The sequence below is a fragment of the Passer montanus genome, unplaced genomic scaffold (assembly GCF_014805655.1).
Source record: "Passer montanus isolate IOZ18808 unplaced genomic scaffold, ASM1480565v1 scaffold163, whole genome shotgun sequence".
In the NCBI taxonomy this organism is placed as follows: Eukaryota; Metazoa; Chordata; class Aves; order Passeriformes; family Passeridae; genus Passer; species Passer montanus.
In genome coordinates this window covers 359,221-371,908 of record NW_024363494.1, presented here as the reverse complement: position 1 = coordinate 371,908, position 12,688 = coordinate 359,221, and the positions used below count along the sequence as shown (strand labels likewise).

The window sequence follows — 12,688 nt, the reverse complement described above, 5'->3', positions numbered from 1 at the left end:
TCCTGTGCCCCAATAAACGCTGATGGATCCATCCCGCTGTCGCCTCTGGTCCTTCTCCAAGGGAGGCTGGGGGGCGGGACACCGCGGGTGAAGATCTGGAGGGGGATGTCCCAGGGAAACAGTTCCCGAAAACCGTGCGAGGCAGCCTGGGGTGAGCAGCCCCTGGGGAGGGACTGGAGCCTCAGGCACGGGGCTGGGAGGGATGGGAAGGATGGGAATGGGTGGGCTGCATGGGGAGTGGGGTGGGAGGTTGCGGGGTGGATTAAGGAAGTGGTGAGGCTTATGGGCAGGTGTTGGACATAGTGGGAAGGTGTGGGATGTGGTGGGGCTGGAGACCTCAGCAATGCCCCAGGGAGGCAGGTGGTGCCCCACAGTGCCTGTGGTGACACACACAGGTGTCACCCTGCTCCTGGAAGGGGGTGGCTGTGCTGAGGACATGGCCTCCTCCTCTCCTTGCTGCTGCACCATCTGAGCCTGCTGAGGGAGCAGCTGAAGGCCGTGGAGAGGAAGAACTTCTGAAGGCAGAGAGACCTTTGCACCTGGCTCACAAAATAAAAATTAAAGATCTCTGAGGATATTTCTGCTGTGACACTCACAGAGCACTCGGGGGGCAATGCTGAGCCCCTGGGCCATCGTGTCTGTGCTGGCTGTGGCGCTGCCAGCCCAGCTCTGGGCACTGGGGATCACTGTTCCTCCAGGGAGCACAAGCCATGGGTGTGTGTCCCCTCCCTCCAGCCACATTCCCGGCTGGCAGCAGCAGCCAGAGGAAGCCGGGAGGCGAAGGCAGCTCAGGGTTCACGGTGCTGTTTATTGATATCACACCCCAGTGGGATGCAGGAACCAGGGTGCCAGGGGGAATTTTGGGATCACAGCCATGTTGGAAAGGACCCGTGAGGGAGGAGCACAGCCATGCTCCAATGGGCTCCTCGCAGAGCATCCCCCCCACATGGCCCTTGGCAATGCCCCTGCTCCCTTCTCCTTCAGGATTACAGCACCACGGGGAGGGTGATCCCATGGATATTTGTTAATCAGGTGACTCAAGGAAACCCTCAGCCACTCTGCCAAGGTCCTTCAGCAGAGCAGGGAAGGGATCAGCAGGCTGGAAAGGCTGTGTCCATGGCAGGATCATCACTGTGGGCAGTGTTTTCTTCTGGCTCCTCAAAGACCCTCTGGAGGGAGAGCCGGAGGGATCCCACAGAGCAGGGTCTCCTGCACCTCCCCACCAAGAAGTAGATGAAGGGATTGATGGTGCTGTGGATGCAGGTGAGCAGGAAAACAACCTGGGAGGGCACAGTGATGTAACCGAGCTGCTGCAGGAAATTGCAGAGGCTGAGTGGGAGAGCAAAGAGGAGGAAGAAGAGCACAACGAGGAAAATAACAATGTTGAGTCTCTTGGGTTGCTGCTGCTGGGAGATACACTTGACCTTAATGAAGAGAATTGTGCTGGAAATGACCATGGCTGGGGCAAAGAAGAAGAGGTTGAGGGCATACATGGTGATGAGAGACACCTGACAGTGCTCGTGCTCCTTTGAGTGGCACAGGGCAGTCATGGTGACAATGACAGTGATGGAGAGGGCCCAGAGCAGGGCACACACCACCCATGACAGGCGCTGGGGACGGCGGCAGTGGTACCAGAGTGGACAGAGGATGGATGTGCACCTCTCGATGCTGATGGCAGTCAGCAGGTACAGCCCCAGGTTGTAGGAGAAGAGCAGGAGTGGGAAAAGCGCCCTCAGGAACACCAGGGGCACGATTGTGGAGCAGGACAATTCCTCCAGCAGGTAGAGCAGGGTGGAGGGGACGGCGAAGTGGAGGAAGGAGAAGTTGGCGAAGGCCAGGTTGATGATGTAACAGGTGGTGGGGTTCCTTTGGAGAAGGCAGAGCACAGCCCCATTCCCGGCCAGCCCACAGAGGCAGATGAGCAGTGTCACACTGTCTATGGCCACGTCAGTGACATCAATATCACAGAGATCGTCTCCTTCAGTGGGTGAGGCGGGAGATGGGGACACGGTGGTCTCCTCCATGGATGGACGCTGGGCAGGCAGTGGGATGTGGCTCCTGGCTGTGGTCAGAGCGGATGGGCAGTCAGTGCTTGGAGAATCCAGGGATGGACCACACCACTGCTCAGCAGCTCCCTGCAGTGGGAAGGATTCAGAGGGGGAGGAGTGAGATGTGCAGGGGAGGAGGGAGGTGGAAATTGTGGGGTGGGAGGGTTGGGATGTTCAAGCTCAGGGCAGAGGAGGGGGGACCTGGGGAGAGCAGCGCGGTCACGGGAGAGGATGGCAGGAACAGAGCAGCTGCTGCAGGAGAGGAAGGTGGGGTAGGGAGGAAGGAAACCATTCCACTGACCTGTTCCCTGTGGGGCAGCAGCAGGCAAAGGGGTCTGTGCAGATCAGCGGCGCTTCCTGGTACTTCTTGCTCCTTTGGGATCCATGTCCTAAAGCGGCTCCTGGCAGGTCAGTGACATGAAGGAGAAAGTGCCCAGATCACCAGGAGCTCCCCACTCCCGTCCAGCCGGCTCCTCTCTGTGCTTTGTCCTGGTGTTGCTCCCCAAGGCTCGGGGGAATCACGGGGGAGTCGGAAATTGCATCTTTGGCTACGTCAGAATTCCATTTCTACCGAGTCATTTATCGTGATTTTTTTTTTTTTTGGTGTTTGTCCACTAAGGAAGTGGCTTTTGCCAGACACTGCAAACAGAATTTTGCAATTGGCTCATCATTTCCCCCTGATTAGAAACATTCCTCCCCTGCAGAATATCCCATTCTCCAATTGCTTCTCCTCTCTGAACAGGCTTCTACCATTCCTCATTTCCCTTCACTGCGGGGTCATCGTCCCTCCAGCAGCAGAGGGATGCTGGTGGTGCTGGTGGCACTGGAATGCCGGCAGTGCCGGCAGTGCTGATGATGAAGCCGCTGGATGCTCGTCAGAAACATTTCGCATTCTGGGAAGAGCTCCGGGATCATTGCCAAAACCTTCCCAAAGGGCCAAAGGGCGCTCGGCTGAGCTTCCTGGCCCTCTCCCAATCCCATCCTCATCCCTGCTGCCCGTGGCGCTCTCCACTCCATCCTCTCCCCATCCTCTCCCGTCCCGCCGCTTTCCGGGCCGCCGGCGCCTCCCAGCTCCGAGCGCGGCCCGTGGGGCTCTGCTGCCCTCCGGTGGCCACATTTGGGATCGCCAGCATCCAGGCAGCCTCCGAGCCCCCCGACCCTTCCTGACCCTTCCTGACCCTTCTTCATCTCCTCGGACACCCTAGATCACTCCCGGCCGGGCCACCTCCCAACCCGGCAGCCCCGCTCCTTCCCTGCTCCACCCGGGACTCCCGGCAGCGTCTCTGCCCGTCCTGGCCATGGTGTTCTAGGACTTGGGAGGGAGGAGGAAAGCCCTGCTCCCCTCAGAGCATCCCTCCCACATGCCGCTGCTCCCTTCTCCTGCAGGATTACACCGCGGGAGTGTTCCAAACGAGTGTTTGAGATCGCTGAAAAAGTCACTGCCAAGGGGATCAGTAAAAACCACATTTAATATTGAGCATCAGCACACCAGAGTTCATTGGCCCGGTTCACTCTAGCCCTGACCATACAGGCACACCATGGAAAAAAAACTTTACAAAGGATATCCAGTCAATGAAACAAGAAATATGACACGTGTGTGGATGCAGAGAAACAGTGAGTGCAAAGTCCCTGTGAAAAATTCCCTTCTGGATTTCTCACTCTGGATACCTTTGCAGCTCCTCACCAGGCCAAGGGTTAGGCCTTGAGGAGTGGAAGAATCCGCCCAGGATCGGTGGGAATTCAAGGATCCTCCGAGTGCCACAAATGGGAGAGTTCCTGCTCAGGTGACTCAAGGAAACCCTCAGCCACTGTCTCAGGATCCTTCAGCAGAGCAGGGGAAGGGAACACAGGCTCAGACTGCTGTGTCCACAGCAGCAGCACTGTTGTGGGCAGTGTTTTCTTTTGGCTCCCCAAAGACGTTGTGGAGTGCCTTCTTTAGGGACTGCATGGAGGAAGGCCTCCTGCAGCTCTCCACAGAGCAGTCCCTCCCACAGCTCCCCACCAAGAAGTAGATGAAGGGTTTGATGCTTCTGGTGATGCAGGTGAGCAGGAAAACCACCTGGGAGGGCACAACCGTGTAACCGAGCTGCTGCAGGAAATTGCAGAGGCTGAGGGGGAGAGCAAAGAGGAGGACAAAGAGCACAGTGAGGAGGATAGCTGTGTCAAGCCTCCTGGGCTGCTGCTGCTGGGGGTCAGACTTGACCTTAACAAAGAGGACTGTGCTGCAAATGACCATGGCTGAGGCAAACAGGATGAGGTTGAGGGCGTACATGGAGATGTGAGCTCCCTGGCAGTGCTCGTGCTCCTGGCAGAGACACAGAGAACTAATGGTGACTGTGAAACCGATGGACAGGGCCCATAAGAGGACGTTCACCACCTCCAAAAGACGCTGGGGACGGTGCCTGTCGTACCAGCGTGAGCAGAGAATGGATGTGCACCTGTCAATGCTGGTTACTGTCAGCAGGTACAGCCCCAGGTTGTAGGGGAGCAGTGACAGCAGGAAAAGTGTCCTCAAGTAAGTCAGGGGCATGATGGTGGAGCACGACATGTTCTCCAGCAGGCAGAGCAGGGTGGACGGCACCATGAGGAGGAGGAAGAGGGAGTCAGCAAAGGCCAGGTCGAAGAAGTAGAGCGTCATGGAGTTCCTGTGGAGGAGGCAGAGCACAGCCCCGTTCCCGGCCAGCCCACAGAGGCAGATGAGCAGCATGACACTGTCTACAGCCACGTTGGTGACATCTATCTCACACAGATAATCTTCAGTGGGTGAGGCAGGAGACGGGGAGATGGTGCTCACCTCCATGGATGGACGCTGGGCAGGCAGTGGGATGTGGCCCCTGGCTGTGGTCAGAGTGGATGGGCAGTCAGTGCTTGGAGAATCCAGGGATGGACCATGTGGCTCCTCAGCAGCTCCCTGCAGTGGGAAGGATTCAGTGGGGAGGAGTGAGATGTGCAGAGGAGGAGGGCAGTGGGAATTGTGGGGTGGGAGAGGAAGGTGGGAGGGTTGGGCTGGTGTGCAGGGGGTTGATAAATAACAGAGAATAAACATTTTCAACTCCCCTGAAGTTGCTTAAAGACTGACTGGTCAGAGAGATAAATGGATGTAAAGATGTGGACACAGGATGATAAATGTGGCTGGCGCTGGTGCAGAAACAGATTAGGAGGCCTGCAGTATTTCTGGGGCAAGTTCTGTTACAGGAAGCAACAGTGCATAGCCAGAGGAAAAGTTCAAGGCAAGGTCACCTTTAATATCACAGCACCCAGTGAATACAAACACCAGAAACTCCTCTTACTGAACTTTCAGGATCAAATAATTACTTCTACTAGGAGGCTGACATGTGCAAATAAATTCTAAGAAAATGATGTTTTTGTGTCAGATAAGAAAAACCTTTCAATGTCTATGTGTGATTATGATGGATAAAAGCCCTGTTGTAAAACTCACCACACACGGAACAAGGAGAGATCCTTCTGTATGTCCTGTGCAGGTAAAGAATGTCCCATGGCTGCTCCCTTTCCTTGAAGCACTGCCCATCAGTCTCTGCTGCCCTCCAGTTGGAACATTTGGGATCAGCAGCATCCAGACCCTTCCAGAACTCTCCGACCCTTCTGAACCCCTCTGACAAATTCCGGACCTACCCTGGGGCTGCCTTTTCCCCTATGACAGCCCCGCTCCTGCCCTGTGCACCCAGGACCATGAGCAGTGTCTAGATAAAGAAATAATAAACAACCTTGAGAATGTGAACTGAAGACTTCTTGACTCCTTCTTTGGTTGCTGGGCTGGGGAAAAGAGACTTTTAACAGAGACACACCTCGGGATCTTCCCAACCAGACCAGAGAAAATCCTGAGATCTCTGCTTCTCCCAGCCACTGCCGCTTTTGTACATTAAAATTAACAATTTAGCAAAGAAAGAACAAGAACAGCATTTAGCTGGAAAGGTATCTCATGCCTTGACCTTGCCTCCAGGTCTGACCCATTCAGATGTCTCAGGCACTAACACACCTGAGAGAGCAGCATTTGTGCCACATTTGCCACAGCAGCTGCACACGTGTATGCACAGAGGCAGAAAGAGTCAGTGCAAGGTCCCTGTGAGAAATTCCCCTGGCAGGCAGTGAAATGCTCCCTGGGGATCCCTCTGCATCTCCTCACTGGGCCAAGGGCTGGGCCTGGAGCACTGGGGGATCGGCCCAGGAGCCGTCGGCGTTCGGGGATCAGCCGAGGGCAGCAGACGGGAGAGATCCCAGCTCGGAGAGGCCCCACTCCCAGGGAGCTTCTGCTCAGCGCTGCTGGGCCCAGGAGAGCTCCAAGGGTCTCCTTTTGGGGCGCTCCTCAAAGGACCGAAGGGATGGGCGTCACTCACAGCAATATTTCACCCTGGCCACACTTCGGGCAGGCAGCTCTCTAGGAAAGTGGGAGAGCAGGGATGCTGTGGCCTTCAGGGAAGGAAAACAATTCCCAAGGCTGTTGATAAAGGCCCAGGAGGTGGTTGGACAGCAGCAGTTCCTGGGAGCAGAGGGTGTTTCTGATCAGCGCCAGAGCAGCTGAGCCCAGGGGCTGCTCCTCAAGGCTGAGGCCTCACAAGCACGGATCAGAGCCCAGAGCGGCCTGGAAAGGGGCTGGGGATGCCCCAGCACAGGGAGGGTGACACTGTGGGCATTTACTGACCAGGAGACTCAAGGAATCTCTCAGCCACTGTCCCAGGGTCCTTCAGCAGTGCAGTGGATGGGATCAGCAGGCTCTGTGTCCATGGTAGGTTCAGCGCTGTGGGCAGTGTTTTCTTTTGGTTCCTCAAACACCCTGTGGATCGCCTTCCTTAGGGACTGCACAGAGGAGTGCCTCCTGCAGCTCTGCATGGAGCAGTGTCTCCAGCAGCTCCTCATGGAGTAGGCTCTCTTCCAGCTCCCCACCAAGAAGTAGATGAAGGGTTTGATGCTGCTGGTGATGCAGGTGAGCAGGAAAACCACCTGGGAGGGCACAGCTGTGTAACCGAGCTGCTGCAGGAAAGACCAGAGACTGAGGGGCAGACTGAGGAGTACAATGAGGAAGATAACGATGTCAAGCCTCCTGTGTTGCTGCTGCTGGGACCCAGGCTTGAAATGAATGAAGAGGATTGTGCAGGAAATGACCATGGGTGCAGCAAATAGGAAGAGGTTGAGGGAGTACATGGAGGTGAGAGCCACCCGGCATTGCTCCTGCTCATGTGACTGGCACTGGGAAGTCACCATGGGATTGACAGCGACGACAACAAAGAACAAGGCCCAGAACAGGATTTTCATCACCACTAACAGCAGGCGCTCGGAAATTTGGCAACCACAGAAAAACTGGCAGAGGATGGACCTGCCCCTCTCAATGCTGATGAACGACAGCCGGTAGAGCCCTGTACTGTAGGAGACCATTGAAAGCTGGAAAAGCAAGCTCAAATACATTTGGGGCATTATAGCAGAGCAGGACACTTCCTCCACAAGGAAGAGCAGGGTGGAGGGGACCATAATGATGAGGAAGAGGAAGTCGATGCTGGCCTGATTGAATGCCACAAAGTAAGTGAGGGCATCAATGTGGAGGAGCCAGAGGAATGCCGCATTCCCAGCCAGCCCACAGAGGCCGATGAGCAGCGTCACAAAGTCTACAGCCATGTTGGGGACACTGATGTCACACTGAGTGGTTCCATTGTTTGGTGAAGTGAAAAGAGGGGACACGGTGCTCACCTCCATGGATGGACGCTAGGCAGGCAGTGGGATGTGGCTCCTGGCTGTGGTCAGAGTGGATGGGCAGTCAGTGCTTGGAGAATCCAGGGATGGACCATGCAGCTCCTCAGCAGCTCCCTGCAGTGGGAAGGATTCAGTGGGGTGGAGCGAGATGTGCAGGGGAGTAGGGTGGTGGAAATTGTGGGGTTGGAAGGTTGGGCTGGTGTGCAGGGGGTTGATAAATAAGAAAGAATATACATTTTCAACTCCCCTGAAGTTGCTTTAAAAGTAACTGGGCAGAAAGATAAAAGGACGTAAAAATGTGGACACAGGATGATAAATGTGGCTGGGAGAAGTGGAGAAAGTGATAAGGAAGCACAGAGTATTTTTATGGTAAATTCTGTAAATAGAAGCAAGAGCACATGGCCAAAGGAAAAGTTCAAGGCAGGGTCTCCTGTAATATCACAGCACTCAGGGAATGCGACCACCAGAGACCCCTCTGAATGATCCTCCAGGGCCATCAAATGATGCCCAGTAGGAAGTGGATGCATGGAAATGAGTTCTAGGAAAATGGTGTTTATGGAGACCATAGTAAAAGCGTTTTAATGTCTATGTATGATTATAGTGGATAAAAACACTGTTGCATCTTCAACACCCCAGACCATCCCCGGAGCCCCCTTCTCCACCGGACAGACCAGATCCTGCCCTGCTCCAGCCACGACTCCCAGCAGGGTCTCTGCTCCTCCTGGTCATAGGAGGTCCAAGGATGGAGGAAAAAAGCCCATCTCCAGCATGCTCCTCAGGAGAACACAGATGATAAACGTGGCTGGAGCCACTGCAGAAACAGATGAGGAGGCTTGCAGTGGATTTGGGGCAAATCCTCCCTGTGCATCCCTTTGTATCTCCTCACAAGCACGGATCAGAGCCCAGAGGGGCCTGGAAAGGGGCTGGGGATGCCCCAGCACAGGGAGGGTGACACTGTGGGCATTTACTGACCAGGAGACTCAAGGAATCTCTCAGCCACTGTCCCAGGGTCCTTCAGCAGTGCAGTGCAAGGGATCAACAGGCTCAGGCCTCTGTGACCATGCTAGGTTCAGTGCTGTGGGCAGTGTTTGGCTCCTCAAACACCCTGTGGATCGCCTTCCTTAGGGACTGCACAGAGGAGTGCCTCCTGCAGCTCTGCATGGAGCAGTGTCTCCAGCAGCTCCGCATGGAGTAGGCTCTCTTCCAGCTCCCCACCAAGAAGTAGATGAAGGGTTTGATGCTGCTGGTGATGCAGGTGAGCAGGAAAACCACCTGGGAGGGCACAGCTGTGTAACCGAGCTGCTGCAGGAAAGACCAGAGACTGAGGGGCAGACTGAAGAGTGCAACGAGGAAGATAACGATGTCAAGCCTCCTGTGTTGGTGCTGCTGGGACCCAGGCTTGAAATGAATGAAAAGGATTGTGCTGGAAATGACCATGGGTGCAGCAAATAGGAAGAGGTTGAGGGCGTACATGGAGGTGAGAGCCACCTGGCATTGCTCTTGCTCAAGTGACTGGCACTGGGAAGTCACCATGGGATTGACTGCGATGACAACAAAGAGGAAGGCCCAGAAGAGGACACTCATCACCACCCACAGCATGCGCTCAGGAAGTTGGCAACCACAGAAAAACTGGCAGAGGATGGACCTGCACCTCTCAATGCTGATGAACGTCAGCCGGTAGAGCCCCATGTTGTAGGAGAATAGTGACAGCTGGAAAAGCAAGCTCAAATACATTGGGGGCATTATAGCAGAGCAGGACACTTCCTCCACAAGGAAGAGCAGAGTGGAGGGGACCATGAAGATGAGGAAGAGGAAGTCAGTGATGGCCTGGTTGAAGATGAAGTCGGTGAGGGCATCAATGTGGAGGAGCCAGAGGAAAGCCCCATTCCCAGCCAGCCCACAGAGGCCGATGAGCAGTGTCACAATGTGCATGGCCATGTTGGAGACACTGATGTCACACTGACCAGGTCCATTGTTCGATGAAGTGAAAAGAGGGGACACTGTGCTCACCTCCATGGATGGATGCTGGGCAGGCAGTGGGATGTGGCTCCTGGCTGTAGTCAGAGTGGATGGGCAGTCAGTGCTTGGAGAATCCAGGGATGGACCATGTGGCTCCTCAGCAGCTCCCTGCAGTGGGAAGGATTCAGTGGGGAGTAACGAGACGTGCAGGGGAGGAGTAGGGTGGTGGGAATGATGCGGTGGGAGAGGGAGGTGGGAGGGTTGGGCTGGTGTGCAGGGGCTTGATAAATAAGAGAGAATAGCATTTTCAACTCCCCTGAAGTTGCTTAAAGACTGACTGGTCAGAGAGATAAATGGATGTAAAGATGTGGACACAGGATGATAAACGTGGCTGGAGGCAGTGCAGAAACAGATACGGGGGTCTGCAGTGGTTTTGGGGCAAGATCTGTAACAAGAAGCAAGAGCACATGGCCAAAGGAAAAGTTCAAGGCAGGGTCTCCTGTAACATCACAGCACTCAGAGAATGAGACCACCAGAAGCACCTCTGAATGATCCTCCAGGGCCATCAAATGATGCGCAGTAGGAAGTGGATGCATGGAAATGAGTTCTAGGAAAATGGTGTTTATGTACTAGATAAGAAAAACATTTTAATGTCTTATGTGTGGTTAAAGTGGATAAAAATACTGTTGTAAAGTCGCAAACTTAGAAGTGCTTCAGTTATACATTAATCTTAGCAATTCAGCAGAGAAATATCACTTAGCACCATTTATCCTTATTTATGCCTGATACTTCCTTTCAGGCCTGACCCACTCAGATGTCTCAGGCACTAACACACCTGAGAGAGCAGCATTTGTGCCACATTTGCCACAGCAGCTGCACACGTGTGTGCACAGAGGCAGAAAGAGTCAGTGCAAGGTCCCTGTGAGAAATTCCCCTGGCAGGCAGTGAAATGCTCCCTGGGGATCCCTCTGCATCTCCTCACTGGGCCAAGGGCTGGGCCTGGAGCACTGGGGGATCGGCCCAGGAGCCGTCGGCGTTCGGGGATCAGCCGAGGGCAGCAGACGGGAGAGATCCCAGCTCGGAGAGGCCCCACTCCCAGGGAGCTTCTGCTCAGCGCTGCTGGGCCCAGGAGAGCTCCAAGAGTCTCCTTTTGGGCCGCTGCTCACAGGCCCCAAGGGATGGGCGTCACTCACAGCAATGTTTCACCCGGGCCACACTTCGGGCAGGCAGCTCTCTGTGAAAGTGGGAGAGCAGGGATGCTGTGGCCTTCAGGGAAGGAAAACAATTCCCAAGGCTGTTGATAAAGGCCCAGGAGGTGGTTGGACAGCAGCAGTTCCTGGGAGCAGAGGGTGTTTCTGATCAGCGCCAGAGCAGCTGAGCCCAGGGGCTGCTCCTCAAGGCTGAGGCCTCACAAGCACGGATCAGAGCCCAGAGCGGCCTGGAAAGGGGCTGGGGATGCCCCAGCACAGGGAGGGTGACACTGTGGGCATTTACTGACCAGGAGACTCAAGGAATCTCTCAGCCACTGTCCCAGGGTCCTTCAGCAGTGCAGTGCAAGGGATCAACAGGCTCAGACCCTGGTGTCCATGGTTAGATCATCTCCATAGGAAATGTTTTTTTTTGGCTCCTCAAACGCCCTGTTGAGCACCTTCCTTAGGGACTGCACAGAGGAGTGCCTCCTGCAGCTCTGCATGGAGCAGTGTCTCCAGCAGCTCCTCATGGAGTAGGCTCTCTTCCAGCTCCCCACCAAGAAGTAAATGAAGGGTTTGATGCTGCTGGTGATGCAGGTGAGCAGGAAAACCATCTGGAAGGGCACAACCGTGTAACCGAGCTGCTGCAGGAAAGACCAGAGACTGAGGGGTAGACTGAGGAGTACAACGAGGAAGATAACGATGTCGAGCCTCCTGTGTTGCTGCTGCTGGGACCCAGGCTTGAAATGAATGAAGAGAATTGTGCTGGAAATGACCATGAGTGCAGCAAACAGGAAGAGGTTGAGGGCATACATGGAGGTGAGAGCCACCCGGCATTGCTTCTGCTCGTGTGACTGGCACAGGGAGGTCACCACTGGATTGACAGCGATGGCAACGAAGAGCAAGGCCCAGAAGAGGGCACTCATCAACACCCACAGCACGCGCTCAGGAAGTTGGCAACCACAGAAAAACAAGCATAGGATGGACCTGCACCTCTGAATGCTGATGAACATCAGTCAGAACAGCCCCATGTTGTAGGAGAACAGTGACAACTGGAAAAGCAAGCTCAAATACATTTGGGGCATTATAGCAGAGCAGGACACTTCCTCCACAAGGAAGAGCAGGGTGGAGGGGACCATGAAGATGAGGAAAAGGAAGTCAGTGATGGCCTGGTTGGAGATGAAGTCGGTGATGGCATCAATGTGGAGGAGCCAGGGGATAGCCCCATTTCCAGCCAGCCCACAGAGGCTGATGAGCAGTATCACAATGTGCACGGCCACACTGGAGACATTGATGTCACACTGACCAGGTACATCCTTTGGCAAGGTGAAAAGAGGGGAAGCGGCGCTCACCTCCATGGATGGACGCTGGGCAGGCAGTGGGATGTGGCTCCTGGCTGTAGTCAGAGTGGATGGGCAGTCAGTGCTTGGAGAATCCAGGGATGGACCATGTGGCTCCTCAGCAGCTCCCTGCAGTGGGAAGGATTCAGTGGGAGGAGTGAGATGTGCCGGGGAGGAGTAGGGTGGTGGGAATTGTGGGGTGGGAGGGGGAGGTCGGAGGGTTGGGCTGTTTGGCAGGGGGTTGATAAATAAGAGAGAATAAGCTTTTTCAACTCCCCTGAAGTTACTTTAAAACTGACTGGTCAGAGAGATAAATGGATGTAAAGATGTGGACACAGGATGATAAACGTGGCTGGAGGCAGTGCAGAAACAGATAAGGGGGCCTGCAGTGGTTTTTCGGGCAACTTCTGTTACAAGAAGCAAGAGCACATGGCTAAGGGAAAAGTTC

At 54.9% G+C, this 12,688-nt stretch overlaps 2 protein-coding genes across 8 annotated transcripts in view; both read right to left on the bottom strand.

Annotated features, from left to right (window-relative positions):
• Positions 1-8: 8 nt before the first annotated feature.
• LOC120499571 (mas-related G-protein coupled receptor member H-like) lies at positions 9-2,056 on the bottom strand. Its single transcript, XM_039703429.1, has one exon. It carries the CDS (start codon positions 2,022-2,024, stop codon positions 1,092-1,094), a length of 933 nt encoding a protein of 310 aa, XP_039559363.1. The 5' UTR covers positions 2,025-2,056; the 3' UTR covers positions 9-1,091.
• A 300-nt stretch (positions 2,057-2,356) lies between these two features.
• Positions 2,357-12,688, bottom strand: part of LOC120499568 (mas-related G-protein coupled receptor member H-like) — a 30,557-nt gene continuing 20,225 nt past the window's right edge. The window contains exons 2-4 of one of the 7 annotated variants that reach the window (XR_005626911.1): positions 12,253-12,369; positions 8,724-9,878; positions 6,392-6,708 (exon numbers count right to left, since the gene is read on the bottom strand). Coding sequence is in view for 4 of the 7 variants with exons in the window: in XM_039703420.1 (XP_039559354.1) it covers positions 8,796-9,878; positions 12,253-12,258 (1,089 nt within the window). In the remaining 3 variants the exon portion in view is untranslated. Of the gene's footprint in view, positions 4,843-6,391; positions 7,866-8,638; positions 9,879-12,252; positions 12,370-12,688 lie in introns of those variants that run through there. The other 6 variants (XR_005626912.1, XM_039703423.1, XR_005626913.1 and 3 more) reach the window with 6 other exon arrangements.

What these genes read in the sequence shown, in the direction of transcription:
- LOC120499571 (XM_039703429.1), bottom strand. Translation starts at nt 2,024, where the DNA reads ATGGAGGAGACCACCGTGTCCCCATCTCCCGCCTCACCCACTGAAGGA.